At 40.8% G+C, this 19119-nt stretch overlaps 2 protein-coding genes across 3 annotated transcripts; both read left to right on the top strand.

The window, feature by feature from the left end:
* Window positions 1–87: 87 nt before the first annotated feature.
* On the top strand, window positions 88–5970 carry mvb12a (multivesicular body subunit 12A). The gene is made up of 10 exons (XM_010738985.3): window positions 88–240; window positions 1989–2078; window positions 2866–2946; window positions 3061–3160; window positions 3564–3693; window positions 3884–4024; window positions 4314–4423; window positions 4511–4569; window positions 4689–4754; window positions 4867–5970. Exons 1-10 carry the CDS (start codon window positions 100–102, stop codon window positions 4951–4953), a joined length of 1005 nt encoding a protein of 334 aa, XP_010737287.3. The 5' UTR covers window positions 88–99; the 3' UTR covers window positions 4954–5970.
* A 5394-nt stretch (window positions 5971–11364) lies between these two features.
* On the top strand, window positions 11365–18262 carry LOC104925377 (transcription factor AP-4). Of its 2 annotated transcripts, none has more exons than XM_019263955.2 (7): window positions 11365–11771; window positions 13888–14053; window positions 14217–14315; window positions 15061–15231; window positions 15830–15979; window positions 16103–16273; window positions 16399–18262. In XM_019263955.2, the coding sequence occupies exons 1-7, from the start codon at window positions 11680–11682 to the stop codon at window positions 16552–16554; spliced, it is 1005 nt and encodes a 334-aa protein (XP_019119500.1). In that variant the 5' UTR covers window positions 11365–11679; the 3' UTR covers window positions 16555–18262. The 2 variants fall into 2 exon arrangements, with proteins under 2 accessions (XP_019119500.1, XP_010737286.1); XM_010738984.3 differs by having other exon boundaries at window positions 11368–11771; window positions 15833–15979.
* The last annotated feature ends 857 nt before the right edge of the window (window positions 18263–19119 follow it).

The raw sequence follows: 19119 nt of genomic DNA, 5'->3' as shown, positions 1-19119 counted from the left end.
TTTAGCTGGTGAACGCAGCTTCTCTGAGTGTCGCACTGCCGCCACCTCGCGTCCCGACTCCAGTTTGCATTTAGGTCTGACGTCGTGCCCCGCGGCCTGATGGGAGTTGGAGTCAGAATGGATTCAGCACTTCCTGCTTTGACAAGGAAAACCAAGACATTTGGGCTGTTGAATGTTAAGAAGTTGCTCGCTGGTCAAACCGTCTCACCTCGAAGAGACAAAGGTGAACGCAGAAACAGAGTAAGTGTGTGTTTTAATTGTTTTATCACTCGACTCACGAAGCAAAAGTAATTCAGCTAATTTCGAAGAAAAGGCAGCGAAGTTTTGTCAATGAAACAGCCGATACTATTGTAAGTAAAGCTCGGGTTGTGATATAATGGAAAAATGACTCCAAACCAGTGTTTATTAATACTTTACACGGCTTTTCTTATAAATAACTCTATTACAGACAGTACACATGCATTTGTTAGGAAATACAGAAGTGTGATAAAGTTTTATGTCAAAGTTAAAGTAGTAAAACTGTCAAAGCTCGTGTTGATTTACCTGCATCTGTCTGGTAGTGATTTCCCACCCTGATACCAAAATAGACTTTACACAATAACAATAGGTATTACGTAAGTATAGGTCAATGAGTACACAAATAAAACTCCTATGAGTCTGTCCTTGCTTCACGTTTCACCATGAGCAGGTTTAATTCATACTTTTCTGGCATCTGAACATGTTGTCCATTTAAAAATGAATCACTCAAACTTAGTGAACTTTGCTTTACAATGAGTTTCTTATGAAACCAGAGGACAGTAGTCAGTTTCTGGGCGTTTGATTATCAAATCGAGTCACAAGCAAAAACACCTCAGTCTACAGCAACAGATTTTAGTCAGATCTACCATGAAGCAACACGAATTGTATATCATCAGAGATTTTGCCATATTGTTGATGTTTTCTCATTGTTGTGCTGATGTACTTCCTTTAATGGTCCAGTGTAAAACATTTTGGAGGAACTATTAGCAGAAATTGATTAGAATCTATATTTTTATATTGTTTTCATTACTGTACAATCATATGTGTTTTCTTTACCTTAGAATGAGCCTTTTGTATTTACAGAGGGTGCAGGTCCTCGACCATGGAGTCCACCACTGTAGCTACAGTAGCCCAGAAGGAAAAAACACTGGCTCCAAATAGGAGTTTCATGGCCACTGTAGTTTTTTCCAATACGTTTAGAAGGGGAGGGTGAGGCAAGCGGTATTCAGTTGGTTAGACTCTGCAACCTCACTGCTGGATGCCACTAAATCCTACACACTGGGTCTTTAATATCTCTGGCTTTATGAGGCCACTGTGGTCGGTGTTGCAAATAAATAAGTATAAATGCTGTAGATTCTCACATCGATTTAACGAGTACTTGTATTTGTATGTAGTTTGCCTAGAACAGACACTCTTGTTTTATTTCGAATGAATTTAAAAGAAAATTGTATTATAAATATATACATTTACATATACTGTGAGGAGGATTTTATCTATATCACCCACCTGTACGTTTCACTAGAATAGGGACACTTGGTAAACAAGTTTTCACAGCTCTTAAAAAGGGAAATGCAGAACTGCAGGATGAACTGCCACGTCACTGCTGTAGTTAGGGATGAATTCTTGCACTGAATAGTTTCTTTCTATTCGAGACAACGTAGCTTCGGGATGACGTGAATTCTTTGGCAGAAAGGGAGCCTGTTTACCTATACCACTTTTGGTCACATGGACACAGAAAAATTGTTTGTATAATGCAAATAAGTCCCAGAGAAAGCACATTTGTACTCTGAGCTAACTCTAACCTCCACTGGCAGTAAGAAGACTGACAAGATTTAATACTGGATCCATCATTTATGTTTTCCCCCACCAATAAAATACACACTTTTATATTGTTCCATCCTTCCATTCAGCCACCTTGTATCTTCCTTGTTTATCATACTTTTTTTCATATGTTTTTTTCTCTTACTCAGATGTCTTTGATGGACCATGCGGGTGTCCGGCCAATTACGGCTGTGGCGTGGACCTCCAACTCCAGCACATGCCCCAAAGATTTCACCCTGGTAGGAACTGAGATAAAGATTTACACACTTCTCCATATACAATAGTACATTGTTGCCACCAGGGTAACAAGGGGAACCTGGTATTTTCACATTTCACTCTATAGTGATCACACACACTTTGCATCAGTGTTAGAGTTGTGTGTAACAACCTTAAAGACCCAGTCCTTACTCTGTAATGTGATGCACTGCGGAGCCATAACCAGTCATTGCTTTGCCTTGAAATTAAAGAAAACCTCCACATAACAAGAGGAGTTACAAAAGTGGTAGCATGGAAACAGGAGCAGCTGTATTTGTAGTCAGTCAAATGCTGTAAATGTTAAGTAGAACAGCTGTGTTTTGATGAGCTGGAGACTTGACTGCAGTTGTGAAACAGTAAGAGTGACGTAATCTGTCGAAATCTGGACAAAAAAAGGGAAGTTGTGTACCCACTGATTTTGTAAAAGTGTACTGTACTGTATGTATGTGAGTGGAGGACTATAACAAATAGCATCATGATATTTACAGATTAATTGTAATCATAATTGTACCCAATGGATGTAATCTAAACTCAATGTTTGACCCAGCTAACACTTCATTTTTTGTCATCTTCTCTTCAAGTTTTGTTTTTCTTAAGCACTGCCTGCTTATGATAAATAATATGAATATAACTGATTGAGTAGCACCTTGCTAAAAAGAACTTGAACTGGAGTGACGCATTAACCTCAAGCCCAACCTTTAAGCCACCACTTACAACATCAACTTGCCATATCACTTGTCAGATGTTGTATATCTACCTTATCTACTGCAGATCACCATCACTGAAGACGGAGCATCGGCAAACTTTACACGCAGCTTTGGGAAGTCTGGATATTACCTCTGTTACAGCAAGGCAACTGACTGAATACACAGACAATACACATAGACAATGCATCATGAACGTACATGATCCCATCTTTGTTCCTCGTGTCTTCTATAAACTGACTCTCTCTCTCTATCTCTATAGGACATGGCAGGTGGCATGGTAGTGTCCGACATTCAGCTTATTTCAGACAAGGAATCTATCCCTCATGGTTATTGCTATATAGCAGAGTACCTTGAACCAAGTGAGTACACACACACACATATTTTTCTTTCTATACTTGTGAGGACCTTTATTTACATGATTCATTCCTGGCCCCTAACTCTAACCTTCTAACTATCAGAATAAAAATGCCTTACTTTATCCCCTAAACCTTACCCTGACCTTACCCTTAAATCCAAGTCTTAACATCCAAACAGTGGACTGGCCAAAATGTCCTCATAATACATAAATGTCCTCATTAATATGGTTTAAAGCTAAACTTGGTCCTCACAATACTAATACAAACCACACACAGACATACAGGTGTTTACACGTTTCTGGTATATGATGTACTTCTGATATTTGATGTCTTATTTACCCACTGCTGATTTAATTTGCAGTCTGATGGATGTTATCTGTATTTGTGTCTGTGTTTATGTGTCCAGAGGCCAATGTTTCGAAGAAGAAACGCGTGTGTGTGCGTGTCGTCCCAGTGGGCAGTGTGGACACAGCTGTGTTGGATATTAAACTGACAGGCAAAAGCAAAATGATGCTGCAGCACCACACATACGTGGGGTTGGTAGCATTCACATATACAAACATTTGACTTCCTGTTTTATCAACGCATTTCTCAGATACCGTAACACAGTGGTCTCTCTTCAGAAATTAGTTATTTAAAGTTGACTTGCTTTCAACTGTGCATTTGGGACTTTAATTGGTAATTATACTGTTTGTAATGTATCATTAAATATGCCTTTTTTTCCAGAGACGTTCATGGCTACGTGTTATGGTGCAGAAAGGGCTATTTTTCAGGCCCCAAGCCTCAAGCCAAGCCCCGCAGTGTCAGCCTGGACCTCCGCAGACTCTCATTGGAGCAGCAGACTGGTCCTTTGCCCCTCAGACCAAGGTACAGTACTTATTTAACATCCTGCAGTGCATTTTAATGATTTCATTGAATCATTCATTGGGGGACATGTCATGTCTCTTCTCATGCACATTTGTTTAAATACAGCCAATTCAAATGATTGTAACAGATTGGATTTTACACTGATAACTAATGAGAGAAAAATCATAATTTACAAAATACATGTTAAAATAACAGATAATGCTTTCTTTCTTTTTTTTAACCTGCAGTATAGTACAGTTTGAGTCATGGGGATGTTTTACTCTTAATATTTATCTATTTATCTCCACAGCAACCCTCCTCCTCCACTGCCACCAAATAAACTGAGTCAGAGACGCCGCAGCCTCCACAGCAAGGACAACTTTGACAAACCTGCTGATGCCAGTTTCCAGGGAATCACAGGTACTCCAAGTCTCTCCTCATTCACGGAACACTTATTACTAGTTCTCACTGTGGACAACCCTCTAAACCTACCTTTACTCTCTGCAGCTCTAGATGGAGTTCCCTTTAACATTCACCCAAAGTTTGATGTCCAGGCAAATGAGACGGTACGACAATTTCAAAAATACTAAAGTGCTGGATTCCTTGCTGTGTTTTGCCTCAATTTTTTCATTTGGTTATAAACATGTATTCATGTTTGTTTCTTTGTGTCATATTTCACTTTTAGGCTCTGCAACTGAACTCTCAGTTAAACAACATTCGCATAAAGTCTCTCCAGGACATTGAAAATGAGGTAAGGACACATTTGACTGTCAGTTTCAGTCCTGTGATTCCTAAATTAGGAACATAACATTTTTACCAAAAAAGAATACTCACTTTGTTTGATTGGGGATTTTCTTTTTCAGTATAACTACACTTTTGTTGTGGAGGAAGCTGCTGCCAAAAGGATCAGACCATCAGTGTCATCAGGAGGCACTCCATCAGCTCAGTGATCTTTGAACTTTGACAGAACAACATTATCCGACTTCTGCATGTTGGCATGACATCACACATCACGGTACAGATGAAGGATAATCATGCCCACATGTATACTGTAGATTTATAATATTAGTCTTGAAGTGGAATTACAAAGATTTATCATACCAGAGTCAATTAAAAGGTCATTTATGGGCACTGCCTTTCTACATGAGACTGACAATCATACTTCAAAGCCGTTAAATTGGTTTAGCTGCATAATGCCACACTTAGATTCCTTTTTATTTGTCTATACTCCATTACCATCTAGAAGCATTCCACGTTCTTTATTTGCCAAAGGAAATGCCTATTTGAATGGAATTATACTTGTAATTATATTGTCTTATCGTGTTTAGACTGTTTGTCTTATGTAGGAATACATTCTTTACATTTACATCCTTGACATGACACAGGGGTAAAGATAATAGTTACTTTGTGGGGTTTCTTTTTTCTGTTTTAGGCTACTCGCCTGCAGCATTTAGCCCACAGTCAAAATGTAGACTAATCATCTGCTAGAAAGTACTTACTTATATCACGAGGATGCTCCTGCTATTGAATATGTGTTCTTCTTGCTCTGTTGTATGTTATCTGATATCCTTGAGTGCTGTACATTTTTAATTGTTTCAGTCATTAGGTCGCGATGTTGATGAACTTTATTGCAGTTTATGTTGAACTGAACTCACTAGCTACACTAACACATCTACATGTAAGATAGAGGCTATTTCCTGTATGAAGAGTAGCTTACTGTTACGTTTGCGTCATTCCAAAAAACAATATTATATCATATTTTAAGGTGAATGGAAGAAGGTTGTATATTTTGCTCTGCGTTTTAGTCATCCTAAAGAAGATATGTGGGGAGGGATCTTTTTTTGTTACCTGATTAAGGGCCAAGTATTTATCATTGTCTTTGTACAATTTATAAAGTTATGTTTTGTTGTTTTTATGGGCTGTAAACTTTTATTGCATGAAAAAAATAAAAGGCTAAGAAACACTACTTCAAAGGTGTCGGTTTTATATGCAGTGCTGCCTTACAGAACTCCTCCACATTTAGGCCTATTTGAGAAATACAAATACAGCTTACAATGTAAAGTAACATGCAGAAAGCAAAGACAAGAAGGACCGGGATATTTTCATTGTGGTGACCTAACCTGAGCAGTTCATACGGACAACTAAAAACATGTCATGAACAATTTGCTAACTGAGCAAGTAAACTGTTTCTAAGCAATGTCTTGTATCTGTTACTGTATGCACATTACCACAGAGAACAACCACAGTATCATACTTAGGATCATTTTCACTCACTCTGTCTGCTTTGATGTCCTAAGCTATTCTTGGATTTCTCTGTTGTCCAGCTCTTTCTGAGCTCTGAACACAAACTGCCAAAGCTGAGAGATATCAAGTGTGAAGAGAGCAAGCAAAAAGATGTCTTGTTGCAGTTGTAGTGATACTATCTTGTCCTGCTGATTTAAAAGAAATTACATATAAGTTAAGTGTGCAGTACTGGTCGAGTCTCTTCATTCATAAAACATTAGGCATGAATAGGACTGGCTATGCATTCACCATTTCGACAGTAATGTCTTCAGTGTAAACGCAGCACATCTAAGAATAGCTGGAAACCAACGACATGGTGCATTACTGCCACCTGCTGTTCTATGTTGGACTGTTTATGCTGGATGACATCATTGCTGTTGTCGACTCTTAGGCAACTTCTCATGTGTCATATATTTTGTAATTTATTTATTTTCAGTGATGAAAGCAAAATAGGCATTAAATATTTCAGCTGCACATAATAATGTATGTTTACGGCTGTCATTAAAGATTATCTTTACCTGTTATTCTATTGATTATTTTCAGTTAGTTGCTATATAGAGCATAGGAGCAGCATTCAGCTAATCCAGTTGGAGAAAAGTAGGAAACCAGTGACATGGCATGGGCTGGATCCAGAAAAATAATGGATTGTTTTGCGCGATAAATTACTTAAATGGATTATTTAATTTTCTAATGGTTATTTACCAAGATTGTATTTCAGCACTACTGTATATAATATAATTGCGTGTGAGAGAGATGCAGTCGTCTCTTCTTGTCAAACTTGTTTTTGTTTTGACAGGTTTACAACTTTAACTCTTGCTACTCCGTTTGCAATAACCCTACCTTAACATCTGTGGCCTAAATGTAAAATCTGACATTGATGATCCCCCCCTACTATGATTTTGAAACGTTGGTCGGTCGGGAAGGTGCGCACAAACCTTTGCTTGTTCCAAAATGCTGTGCAAAGACTTTTTCCTGTAGTTTAAGAGACCATTGTACCGTCTGGTCTACATTGACAGCCCATAATTTGAAAGCATTTGACAGTTGGACACTTGGTCCTCAACACCATGATAGATTAGTTTAGCACATTTCTCATTATGCAAGGGAGTGAAATTCTCTCCCCATTTAGGAGTCTAAGTTAATCAACTCCTTGTTTTTTCCTCACCATGCACTACCTCGATGCCTAAAGCACATTAGACTATGGTTATTTCCCTCACAACTTCAGCTCAATTTTAGATATTCTCGTCCTATTCTTCTTCCGAGACTTATTTACACGCCTTTTCCTCTTTTTTCTCTGGATAAGTTTCCCACTTTCCAGATACATTTCTCTTCTGTTATTCTTTTATCTTCTCAGACTTTTAAAACCACCTTTATCCTTCCAGTATCCTTCTAGAGACAGAGAGAGAGAGAGAGATTGTGTGTATATGTGCATGCCTGTAGCTGCAACTGGTTGTTTATGTGTAATCCAAAATGTTTAGTGGAAAAGAAAATGTGTTCGGTGAGTTGTAAATAGTAGGTCAGGAGGACATTTTGGTGGCTTCTGTTTAAATAATATAAAAATATGGTTTTCTTTTCTGGTGGAGAAATGTTATCCTGCGTGTGTATCCTCACAAAAATATCTTGAATAAAGCGCCTGTCATTTGCTGTCTATATGCCTCAAACACAGATCCACAAAACTCATCAGTTTATTCATTTTGAGCACAAAAGGACCGACTCTTATGGAAGCTGCTCGGGGCCTCTTGAGGGCAAAAAGGTTGAAGTTCTGGATCTTCCATTTTGTGCGGCTCATAGAGCTAGCGCACTAGAGACTTCTACTTAAATTAATTACTGATGTGTTAACCCAACAGCATAATTCAAATGGTGAAATGCATTTAGAGAGGCACACTAATATTATGTCCAATATATTTATTTATATTCATTTACAATTCATATTTACACTTTTCACAAAATATAAATGCTCCTATTTTTCACTAATTTTACAAAATGTTTATTTCATAATCCATCCACCATCCATTCTTTTTTCCCCTATGACCGCTTACGACAGGTCGCCAACCTTGGAAAGAAAGGAAGCCCGATCACCCGGAGAAAACCCAAGCAGACACAGGGCGAGGCGACACTGTTAACCACTGCACCACTGTGCTGCTAATTCAACAGCATGCAAACACTGATTGGCCGAAAAACGCCTGGTGTTGTTATTAACTGTAGCTAACCAGAGCATTAAGCATTACTTAAATGCTCTGAACACATTTCCTGCTTCATTACACATCAGACCTAAAGACACTTTCAGGTGAAACGATTTAAAATCAGCTGATCCTGATTGTGAGCTGCCGTAGTTGAGCCTACCTGTACTTGTATGTTCACCCTCATCCAAGCTCACTCTTCCTCATTCCTTTTCCTCTTCCTCCCCCAAGAGGAGCAGTCCTGGCTTCTGCACAGATCAAATGTTTACATTTCTTGAATCATGCAGTGACTGAATTGAATCAGTAAAGGGAAGTGATGTAACACCTACCTGCAGTCGCTGTCAGAGAGATTGGCCTTGCTGGATGAAGCCTGTTGAGAGTCGCAGAGCACCTCTGTGGGGAAAACAGAAAAGTTCACATGTTCACCAAAATTTGAAAACTTCTCATGACATGAGGTAGATTCACAACCAAACTACCAACATGTCATTTTATACAGGACATGGTTGAGATCCAACTCATCCAGACTCATCTTCATCTGTTTCCTCTCTGGTGAGCCAATGTCTGGACTTTTCCGGATGCTGAGATGTGAGTTGGTGAACATGTCCCTCGACTTCCTCTTCCTCTGAGGCTTCCCTTCGGCCGTGCTGGATGGAGCCTTAGTTGGAGCCTCTTTAAAGTAGTGTGAAGTCCATGTCAATCTTCTTCCTCTTCCTGTCTGGCAGTGTGCTTTCTGGGCTGCTGCATGGACCAAATACTGATTGAATTTCTTCAATTCCAACATCAATGTCACGTAATATATGAGTACATAGTAAAATTAGCACAGATTCTTTATTTTTATAGCCGTTTCTGAATGGTACCATAGTATTTAAAATAACACAGGAACAATATTACTATCTACATTACTCTGTGACATTATCTTCAACTCTAAATAAAGTGGTACAACTTTGCTAAGCCCTCCCTCCTCTGACTGATTAAACTGTACCTGCTCTCTGAGGGTTATTGACAATAATAATGTGAAAACAACCAAAACTCTCTGATGCCAGGGAAGGAAGAAGAAAAGAAAAGAAGTGGAGGAAAAAGACGACAAAGACAAAGGTTCAGTAAAGATGATGTCATGAAATGATTTGTCTGTTGCTGAACAATAGTAACTTTTATCCTAACACGGTTTTCTAAACATCTTCCAGCGTCTTGAAGCTGAGGTACACGCCAGCGCCTTACAAAACCTTGCATTGTGCACCGTCATTGCTCTGTACCTGTACGTCAACAGTAGCTTTCCCTACGCAATGGGTCACCCTACCGTCATCCACAGAGACCTTGATGCACTTCATTACATGTATTATGTCTGGCACATCTTTCTGAAAGGGAAGCATTAAAGCTTGAGCTACCCACCCAAAGCCAATGAGCAGGAAAGCAGGGGAAAGTACATCTATGGGGTACATCAGGGTATCAAGTTAGATGCCAGCAGAACTGAGGTGAACCCTGCCATGAAACAGGTAAGTAAAGTGTGTCTCAACAGCTTCTGGGGAAAGTTTGCACAGACTCAGACCACCCTGGTCAGCAATCCTGAACAACTTTTCTGCTTCATGTTTTTTGGACAATATGAAGTCAAATACTTTGAATACTTTACTCAATGAGAAAACCAATCCAAGAGAAATACCATGAAGACTGTATCATGGCTCCCAGCTGGGTCAATTGCGTATTCATTGTTGCGTTCACTACCGCTTATGTCTGTCTCATGTTGCACAGTTAAAGTAACCAGAGCTACTTTTTTTCTTTTTTTTTTTCTGGTTTGGTACACGTTACTTTGTAGACCTGCAGTTGCGAATTCATGAATGCTCCTGATCCAGTTCCTACCAGAGCTGGGGCGTCCCTGTCTACCTTTAAAAAACTCCTGAAGACCTTCCTTTCCTAGCACTACCAAAGACTGGACATGTTAAATCTATCCCCATGCAGTACTGCCACAGTACTTACTGCTGCACTGACATTTCCTAGTCACACTGTACCTTGATTGTCTCCCTTTTTTGTGAGTCACTTTGGATAAAAGCATCAGTTACATGACTGAATATAAATGAATACTGTCACCATCCAGCTTGTCATCAAATCCCTGGAAGGGAGGGGGGGGGCACAGAGGGGAGTGCAGGTGAGAAGAAAGGGGGGTCAGGGAGAAGCTGATTGGGGGGGGGGTCAAAGGTCAAAGTTGTAAACCTGTCAAAACAAAGTTTGGTAATAAGTGTGGAGTTATCTCTCTGTTTTTTTTATATTACAATAATATTATATTGTAGTATCATATCTTTGGGAGTATGTATTTGGCAGTTTATATATATTTTATATGTAGTTTTTTAAAAATAAGAAAATATATATATAAGAAAAAAAATTTTTCTTTTTCTTTTTTTGGACTATATTTCTTCCAGTTGAACTTGAAAGCCATTTCAATAATCAAGATAGGAGCCAGGGCCGGATCAATCCACTGGGGGGCAAAAAGGAGCTGTGTGGGTACCTAATGATGGGGCCCTCAAGATTAGGTAATAATCCAGGTGTTTTCCTTTAGGCCTCTATTATTTCATTATTTAATTGATTTTTTTTTTTTTTTTTACATGATTTGGTAATGTACACAGTATTAGTGAACAAATGCAATTAAATACAACAGTTCTAGTTGGTTCCCTCCTTGCTGATAATTGCGCTATAACACAGTCGTTCGTGTTTTCGCTCACGTCCATTTTACGCTCTCTGTGTGAGGATCAGGTTTGCAGCACTGCAGCTTCACGGTGACGCTCTTTGCGGGTCTGTTTGTTCTGCTCTCCGGAAAACGGGCTCTGATTCCTACCAGCTGTTTCCCGCCTCACACAGATCAGCTGCACACACACACACACACACACACACACGTAGTAGGCGGAGGCAGCTCATACACACACACACACACACACAGACACGTAGTAGGCGGAGGCAAGAAGCCACACACACACATTGGAGGGAACCCCATCAGCTGTGGGAAGCAACACAGCCTGAACTTAAGTTTTATTTTTCTAAATCCATTCTTCAGATTATCTGATTTTGAAGGTGTATTTTTTTTTTTAAATTTATTTAGATATGCGCCACTGAGGAGTACGGCGAGAGGTCTGTGCCTGAATAAGTACATCATTGTTTTTTTAAACGAGGGCAGCGGTGGAGGAAGAAAAAAACACCGAAAACACGGACTACAGAAGGTGGCTTGAAAGCATGGAATATTTCATGATGCCGACAGAGAAGATGCCACCGTCCTTACAGCAGTTCAAGAAGACGGAGAAGGATGTTATCGGCGGTCTCTGCAGGTGAGCACATTTTCGCGTCGATAGGACAGCGCTCGCACAAAAATCACCCCTCGTGCGGCTGTAAGCGTGCGCGTATGTGTGTGCGATGCGGTCTGACTACACTTAGCATGCTAGGTGTTAGCTCGGCTGCGATGTCTTGGCAGCAGGAGCGTGGCTTGGAGACATTAGCAGCTTGTTGGCCAGCTGCTGCTGCCGCTGCTGCTGCTCGGAAGATGAGAAAATAAAGATGCGCGTTTCACTCACGTTGTCACATTTTCCGCCCCCGATCACATGTAATAACACACAGGGCACGTTTGTGGCCATTGAGCTCGGAAATATGTAAATCAGGCGAGATGAAATCGATACATTTGCGTCCAGTTGAACAGCAACCACGTGGTAGTTAACGTGTTCCCCCGCCGCTTCCCATGCTACACGGCAGAAAGCACGCGTTTATAACGACACCTTTCACCGCACTGCTCGCATTAGTTTGCGTGTGTTGTTTGCGTGTGGCTGTGTTTGAATACGGGGCTGTAAATAAATAAAAAAAAGGGGGGGGGTACGGCTGTGCCTCATGCGTAGTTAAATATCGCTCCGCGCAGCAGCCATGGTCGTGTCGTGTGCTAAAATTAGCCTAGCCTGGCTAACTAGTTAGCTCCGCACGGCGCAGTCGCTCTCCAGCCATGTTTGTGTTTTTGTTTGTTTGTTTTTTTTTACTCGTGTTCGTGGCTTCTTACACTGAAAACAAGTCGCCGTTTAAAGGTGTAAACGACGGACACGGCTCTGCCTTTTCCTTTAGCAGCACGCCAGTAAGTGCGTGTTAGCTCATGTGCTAACGGTGGAAAGCATTGTTCTCCATGATGCCAGGGGGCCTGCTGCTGCTGCTGCTGCCGCCGCTGGCGGTGTCACGTTTCACGGCTGCTACCGTCCAGACGCGCCCTCCGGCGGACATGTTGGAGCTCCGCAGCTCCTGGCAGCGGCCACTGACAACAGCTGACTTCATCTCTAAACTTTAGTAAACACGGCGGGGTGGATGGACAGTGATGGTTTTAAACAGATTCACGTCAGCAGTCAGTAATAAATATCACACTGAATGATGTGTAATGAGTATACAATATACAAAATGTTTTTTTTTAATTCATAAAACTACAGTTTGGTTTGTTCTTTAGACGACACAAGGACTAAACCTTCATAATAATAATAATAATAATAATAAAGAAAACACCCTTAAGTGTGTATGAGTACAATAAATAACCTTTGAGTGATTTTTTTTAAAAAAAAAAAAAGAAAAAATCTTTAACTAATAAATTAAAGTGTGTATATATAATTGAGCTGCTTTTAAAGCAAGATAAATAATATTTATATTTGTATGCTCTTTGTAAGGTTTGTTAAGCATCTACTGGCCTGTAATCAAATCACGCGGCTAATTAAATGTAGCTCTGAACTTCAGAGTATGGATGCACACCCCCCCACACTCATCATATGTAGAAAATAACCATTTAGAGCCACGTGAGCTTCGTCCTCCGTCTGACCTTCTGAGTTTTTGTAAATATCCTCAATCTGGTTCTCTGGGTTTGTCGTCTTCTCAGCACGAGAAGACCGTTGGTCATCTTTAGGCTTAATGGTTTACATGTTTTTTCCCCCCCTCCCCAGAGTAAATATGACAGACTGGGTTTTGCTACCACAACATCTAACCTCGTGGGGTGAAGGTGTGTGTGAGAAGGCACTGAGTTCAACCAAACTCAAGGACCTCCGGGCAGCTCGACTGAGGAATGTAGAGAGGTCAAGGCGACAGCCTAGTAAAGTTTCCAGGTTAAAGGTTTAAGGAGTCAGTCAGAGGAAAGGCTCATTGCAAATGTTATTGTTGCTCTTTTGTTTATTTGGCAGAGAATTATTTCAGAGGTGTGTGTGTGTGTACTTTTCTTTCCATTTTAACATTATGTGAATCTTTCTTCTACCTGCCTGTGCTGTAAACAGTTTGTTAAAAAACAGTTTGTAAAGAGCAACTTTCATCCTTTTTATCTAAAATCTGAGTAAGAAGAAGAATCAAATGCTCTTCATAGAGGAGCTTATACCTTCTCATTGGACACAAAGGACAGACTAATCACCGTCTCCCTCTCCTTTGACCTCTCTTCCTCAGCCTGGCCAACATCCCGCTCAGTCCGGAGACGGCCCAGGACCAGGAGCGACGAATCCGCCGCGAGATTGCCAACAGCAACGAACGTCGGCGCATGCAGAGCATCAATGCGGGCTTTCAGTCGCTCAAAACACTCCTGCCCCACACGGACGGGGAGAAACTGAGCAAGGTGCAGAAAACATGCAAACACTGACACGTACAAAAAAGGTCTCCCTTGTGCCGACGTAGATCATGATCACTTTACACTTACTTTCTGCTTCAGCAACAGTTTTGTGAGAAGTTATTTGTCTCTGTGCTGTTCTCCCGTTCACTTCTGGTTTGTCCCCTGGCAGGCGGCCATCCTGCAGCAGACGGCAGACTACATCTTCGCCTTGGAGCAGGAAAAGACACAGCTCCTGGCACAGAACAACCAGCTCAAGCGCTTCATCCAGGTAAATGCCTGTGCCATTGTTTTTTCATCATTACTTTGTCTAACCTCCTTTTATATATCTCTTGTATATCTTTATAAGTCGACTTGGTTTTCTGTCTTTGAGACTGCCATAAGTTTAGTAAAGTGTGATGAAATTGTAACTTCATCACACTTTCACGCTGCCTGTAGCTCCACAGTTGTTCTCTAGTCAAATGTATTGTTTCATTACCACCAGCAGTGGCACTTGTATTGTGACAGCTCTCTCGCAAGCAATTTTATTCAAAGTATCAAAGGGAAACATTTCCCTGTCTGGCTCAAGTGCGCCTCTGCACAAAGTCACTCTTCTGCAGGCTGTGTGTCACGAGGCCATGCCAGGGTGTGGCATGGCATGTAGAGTAGGGTTTATATGTGGTGCACGTGGGTGGCATGATTTATTTTTTACATCTCTCTCAGCTGATGGGCAAACAGCATCAGGGAGTGTGTTAGAGGTTGAGTTTTTACAGTCTGCCAGAGGCTTCTGAATACAAATAGGACAGTTTGTTAAATATTTAAGGTCTTATTACAACAACAAGTACAGGACAGCTAAGGGCAAAATGTGTGTTTACCAGTCTGAGGTGTTTTCCACACTACTGGTTCACCTTGCACATCGGCCGTATTTTCAGCACAAACGCTATAAACTCCTCACTTTGTGCATACGCTTGCTCGTTGTGTTTAGTACAGCCACACAAATATGTTAATATGCACATTGCCCGTCCATGTTTCTCCAGGAGTTCAGCGGCTCATCACCTAAGAGGAGGCGAGCAGAGGAGAAGGACGAAGGGATTGGATCTCCGGACACGCTGGAAGAGGAGAAAGTGGAGGAGCTGAGGAGGGAGATGTTAGAGCTGCGACAGCAGCTCGACAAGGAGCGCTCGGCTCGTATGCAGATGGAGGAGCAGGTGAGACAAAAGGAGGGAGAGTAGATGTTAGATGTTTATTTAGAAAGACAATGCAGATAAGGGAAGTTATTCACATCTCCAGGCTATGAAATGATCTTTGTCTTTGAAGTGACAAATAAACTTTAACTCCCAAAATACTAAGATGGATTTTTTTTTGTTTTACCAGCCATTTGAATATCGCTCACCTTAACACGGTGGCAGCTGGTGGTGTTGGCAGATTTGCCAGTACACCAGCCATTTGCTGATAAGCTCACATCCTGGATCTACCTGAACAGCAGGTTAAGACAAAGGGAATTGAACAGGCGGTAAAAAACAAACAGAAACTTAAACATGTAGTGAGAGAGCAAAGTAAACAGTGGGGGAGATGCAGGGTTGACAAGTTTTGGTGAATGACTTGCAATAGAACACATGTACGTTTTTGTTCACAGTATTCCTTTTCTATCATTTCTGTGGAAATAATTCTTGTAATTATTTAGATTTTAAATGTTGCTTGAATTTCTATATTTGCACAATAATTCAGAGGTGTTGGAGATGCTTTTATTTGTCCTTTTGAATTCGCACTGAAATGTAAAAACAACACATGCACCGCGTTTGTAAGCAGGTGCGATCTCTGGACACCCAGCTGCACCCAGAGCGTCTGAAGGTGATCACCCAGCAGGTGGAGGAGGAGCAGGCGATCCTCCAGAGCCAGACGCTGTTACGGCTGCAGCAGATCCACGCCGCCGACAGACAAACACACAGTCCCCAGGTCTGAAACACACACAGAAATGCGTGTGTGGGCATCTGCGTCATAACACACACACACAGTCACACAGTCTCAGATGTAATGAGAAACACATTTTAATTTTATTCATATAATTTTTGTCTACAGGTGTTGGCTCCTCCCACTCCACCTGCACCAACCCATCACCCCACGGTCATTGTCCCGGCCCCAACACTAACCCAGCAACCCCACCATCACGTCACCGTGGTGACCATGAGCCCGTCTGTCCACACCAACACCGTGTCCACGTCCAGACAGAACCTGGACACTATTGTGCAGGTAGGATCATAAAGAGTTCTCAAGTTATCGTTTCATTGTAAAATATTAGACTTGTCTCTCAGGGGACTGAATATTTGCTGCAGTCATCAGTGTTTTATTTTTTTTTCCTCTTCTCTCCTTTTCAGGCCATCCAGCACATCGAACGCGCTCAGGAGAGGAGAGCGAGCGCCGAGGAGGAGCAGAGGCGAGCGGTCATCGTCAGCCCCGCCCATGTCGCCATGGACACCGCCTGCTCGGACACAGACACCGACACAGAGGGAGAAGACTGCTCAATGAACTGATCCACCCCAACCCACACGCACACACACACACCTACACACATCCATCAACACTTAAAATACCTACTCACTGTAAGATTCCCTCCAGGAGCTTGACTACTTTTTAAAAAGAAAAAAAAAAATCTTTCTTCGGCATTATCCATACTCTTAAATCCAGTGGTTTAAGCTCTGTGTCAGTCTTGTACTGTAAAATCTCTGAAGATTGAAAACTAGGATGGTCAGCGTGCAGAGGAGGCCCCCGCGGTGTTTCTAGAGGCTGTTTTTCGATGTCAGAGCCGGTCTGTGGCTACTTGAAAACTTGAGGGTCTCTTCGTGTAAAAAGCTATCTGCATCAGTCCGTCCATCACATGTGTGCTACATACAGTCGCAGTATCACAGTTACCCATCGTCACTGGCACGCTGACAGTATTATTTGTGCTACAAATTGATGGAGTCAGTACAATGGAGAGTTGAATGTAACAACACATATAAGCAAGCAGCTCTTAATTCTGAAAGGTGATATAGAGTTGCACCTTTTTTCTTTTTTTTTTGCCCAGTCTTAATTTGTTTTTGTTTGTTTTGTTTTTTTCCTGATTTGCCAGGTGATATTCTAGTGCCAGTGGCCATGAAAAGCTCAACTTAAAAAAACAACAGAAGGCATTTTATAAATTGAATAAAGTTCGGGAAAGATTTACACTTAATCACAAAGCTAATTGGATGATAGCTGTTGAATGAAATTCTGTCTGATTTACTTGAAGAAAAAAAAAATGTGTTTTTTGATATCGAAATAAGCCCTTAAAAATAAGCTGATGAACAATTTACATTGATCGTCTTTTGTTTTTCATGTTTTTGTTAATTTTTTTTTTTTTTTTCCTGTCAGGGTTACTGAATGTTAAAGGTGAAGATTTTGTTATATTGAGATTAACAACTTAACATTGGAGGTTTGTCAGGTTTTCACAGGAAACCGGAGGCCTTGAGATAAACCGTTGCAAAAGTCTGGTTTTTAAATTTTGAGCCAACCAAATTAGACTCATTCATTTATTACCGACTGCTGTGGGTGGTTGTTAGACCTCTAAGGTTTTTTTTTAAAAATGGAACCACGTGATGATTCGTTGAGCAACACAAACAAACGTTTATTTTCAATCTGACTTGTATCAAACGTAGTCCTTTACATGTGGACTAATCTAAAGTTTGGCTGATGTGAAACAGATTTCCATGACTCACACGCTCCAAAGGCTTCCGGTTTTCCTCCAAAGACTTCCAGTCTGTCTTCTGTCGTCTTGGTTTGTTGATTTCAGTGACTATGCACTAGAGTTTTTTGGTATTTATGCAATTCCATCTTCAGTACATTTGTTGGTGTCATTTCTACATGAGGTGAAGTTATCTATGCACCGTTGACAGGTGTGTACATTACACCTACAGTATATGTATGAAACAAAGAATGTAGTCTCTATTTGTAAGGTGCTCTTTGTCAACCTGGTGCTCTGCTGACCAGCAGTGAGCTGAGGCCCAAACCCTTCGTGTAACTTCACACTTGATCGCGTGTGATTTTTTTATTTTTTTGGTGAAATGATGTGCATCATTTCCTCATCTTGGAATTGCTTAGAGAGCAGGGGAGCAGGGGCGGGGGTGTCTGATTGCGAATGACAGCGCATTTAGTGTTGTCTCATTGTGATATTTGATCACAAGTCGAAAAAAAAAAACCTTTGAAGGGGAGCAGAGGGGGAACCCATAGCAAGTACTTTTTATAGATGGATGTACGTTTTCAGCGCATCCAAGTGCCACAAACAGTGCAAAAATTATGAAGAAGAGCACTGAAACTGAATTGGCAGACCTCTCCCCAAATCTCCATCTCTCTCTAAAATGCACCAAGTCTGTCCACCTCATGTTTCATTGGTTATATTTCTCTCGGGAATCTGACTGGAAATCCCTGCTTCGAGCCTCCCTCCTGTCATACTCAATTTGATACGCTGACTTGATGCTGTAAACATTCCTTTTTATTTGGATTTGTATCTGTCTTTTGATCTCTTACATGTTCTGTTGCCAATTGAATGCATGTTACTAATTGCTTTTTTCTCGTGTCTAAAGGGGGCTTTTGTTTTGACTTTTCCTTTTTTATTTTATTTTTTATTTTTTGCTGCGGGTTTCCTCTTCTTACTTTTTTTTTTTTTTTCTTTCATTAACACATGACCGATGTGTTCAGTGTGAAACTGTCTTGTGTGAGATGCGTGGACACTATTCGCTCAATGACATCAATTTTATATCTGGTTAGACTAGTATTTTTCATGCCAAACATTGGGGGGTGGGGGGGGGTTGTTCTCATATTTTGTTTGTGAAACTTTAAGGGTTTACTGTTTCGCTAACAAATGGTAAACCATAGCCTGAATTCATGCTGAGGTGTTTTATTATTGGTTAGCGAAACGCTTCTCACAAAATGTTCCTGTACATTGTGTTGCAGCACTGCTGTCTTTTGGTGGACTTTGAGTTATTTGATATGAAGCACTTGCTGTTCTGTACTGCCTGAATCAGTGATGAGGAAGATGTTTTTTTTTTGCCATTTATTATTTTTATTTTTTTTGTAAACTCTTT

This window comes from Larimichthys crocea, chromosome X (assembly GCF_000972845.2).
Source record: "Larimichthys crocea isolate SSNF chromosome X, L_crocea_2.0, whole genome shotgun sequence".
Lineage (NCBI taxonomy): Eukaryota > Metazoa > Chordata > Actinopteri > Sciaenidae > Larimichthys > Larimichthys crocea.
This window is presented reverse-complemented; position numbering and strand designations above follow the sequence as displayed.

Bases quoted from the DNA above. Each gene is read 5' to 3' on its own strand.
- mvb12a (XM_010738985.3), top strand. From the start codon at position 100: ATGGGAGTTGGAGTCAGAATGGATTCAGCACTTCCTGCTTTGACAAGG. The intron at 4,424-4,510 runs GTACTCCAAGTC...TACTCTCTGCAG, and splicing joins CAGTTTCCAGGGAATCACAG to CTCTAGATGGAGTTCCCTTT. The intron at 4,570-4,688 runs GTACGACAATTT...TTTCACTTTTAG, and splicing joins ATGTCCAGGCAAATGAGACG to GCTCTGCAACTGAACTCTCA.
- LOC104925377 (XM_019263955.2), top strand. From the start codon at position 11,680: ATGGAATATTTCATGATGCCGACAGAGAAGATGCCACCGTCCTTACAG. The intron at 14,316-15,060 runs GTAAATGCCTGT...ATGTTTCTCCAG, and splicing joins AGCTCAAGCGCTTCATCCAG to GAGTTCAGCGGCTCATCACC. The intron at 16,274-16,398 runs GTAGGATCATAA...TCTCCTTTTCAG, and splicing joins ACCTGGACACTATTGTGCAG to GCCATCCAGCACATCGAACG.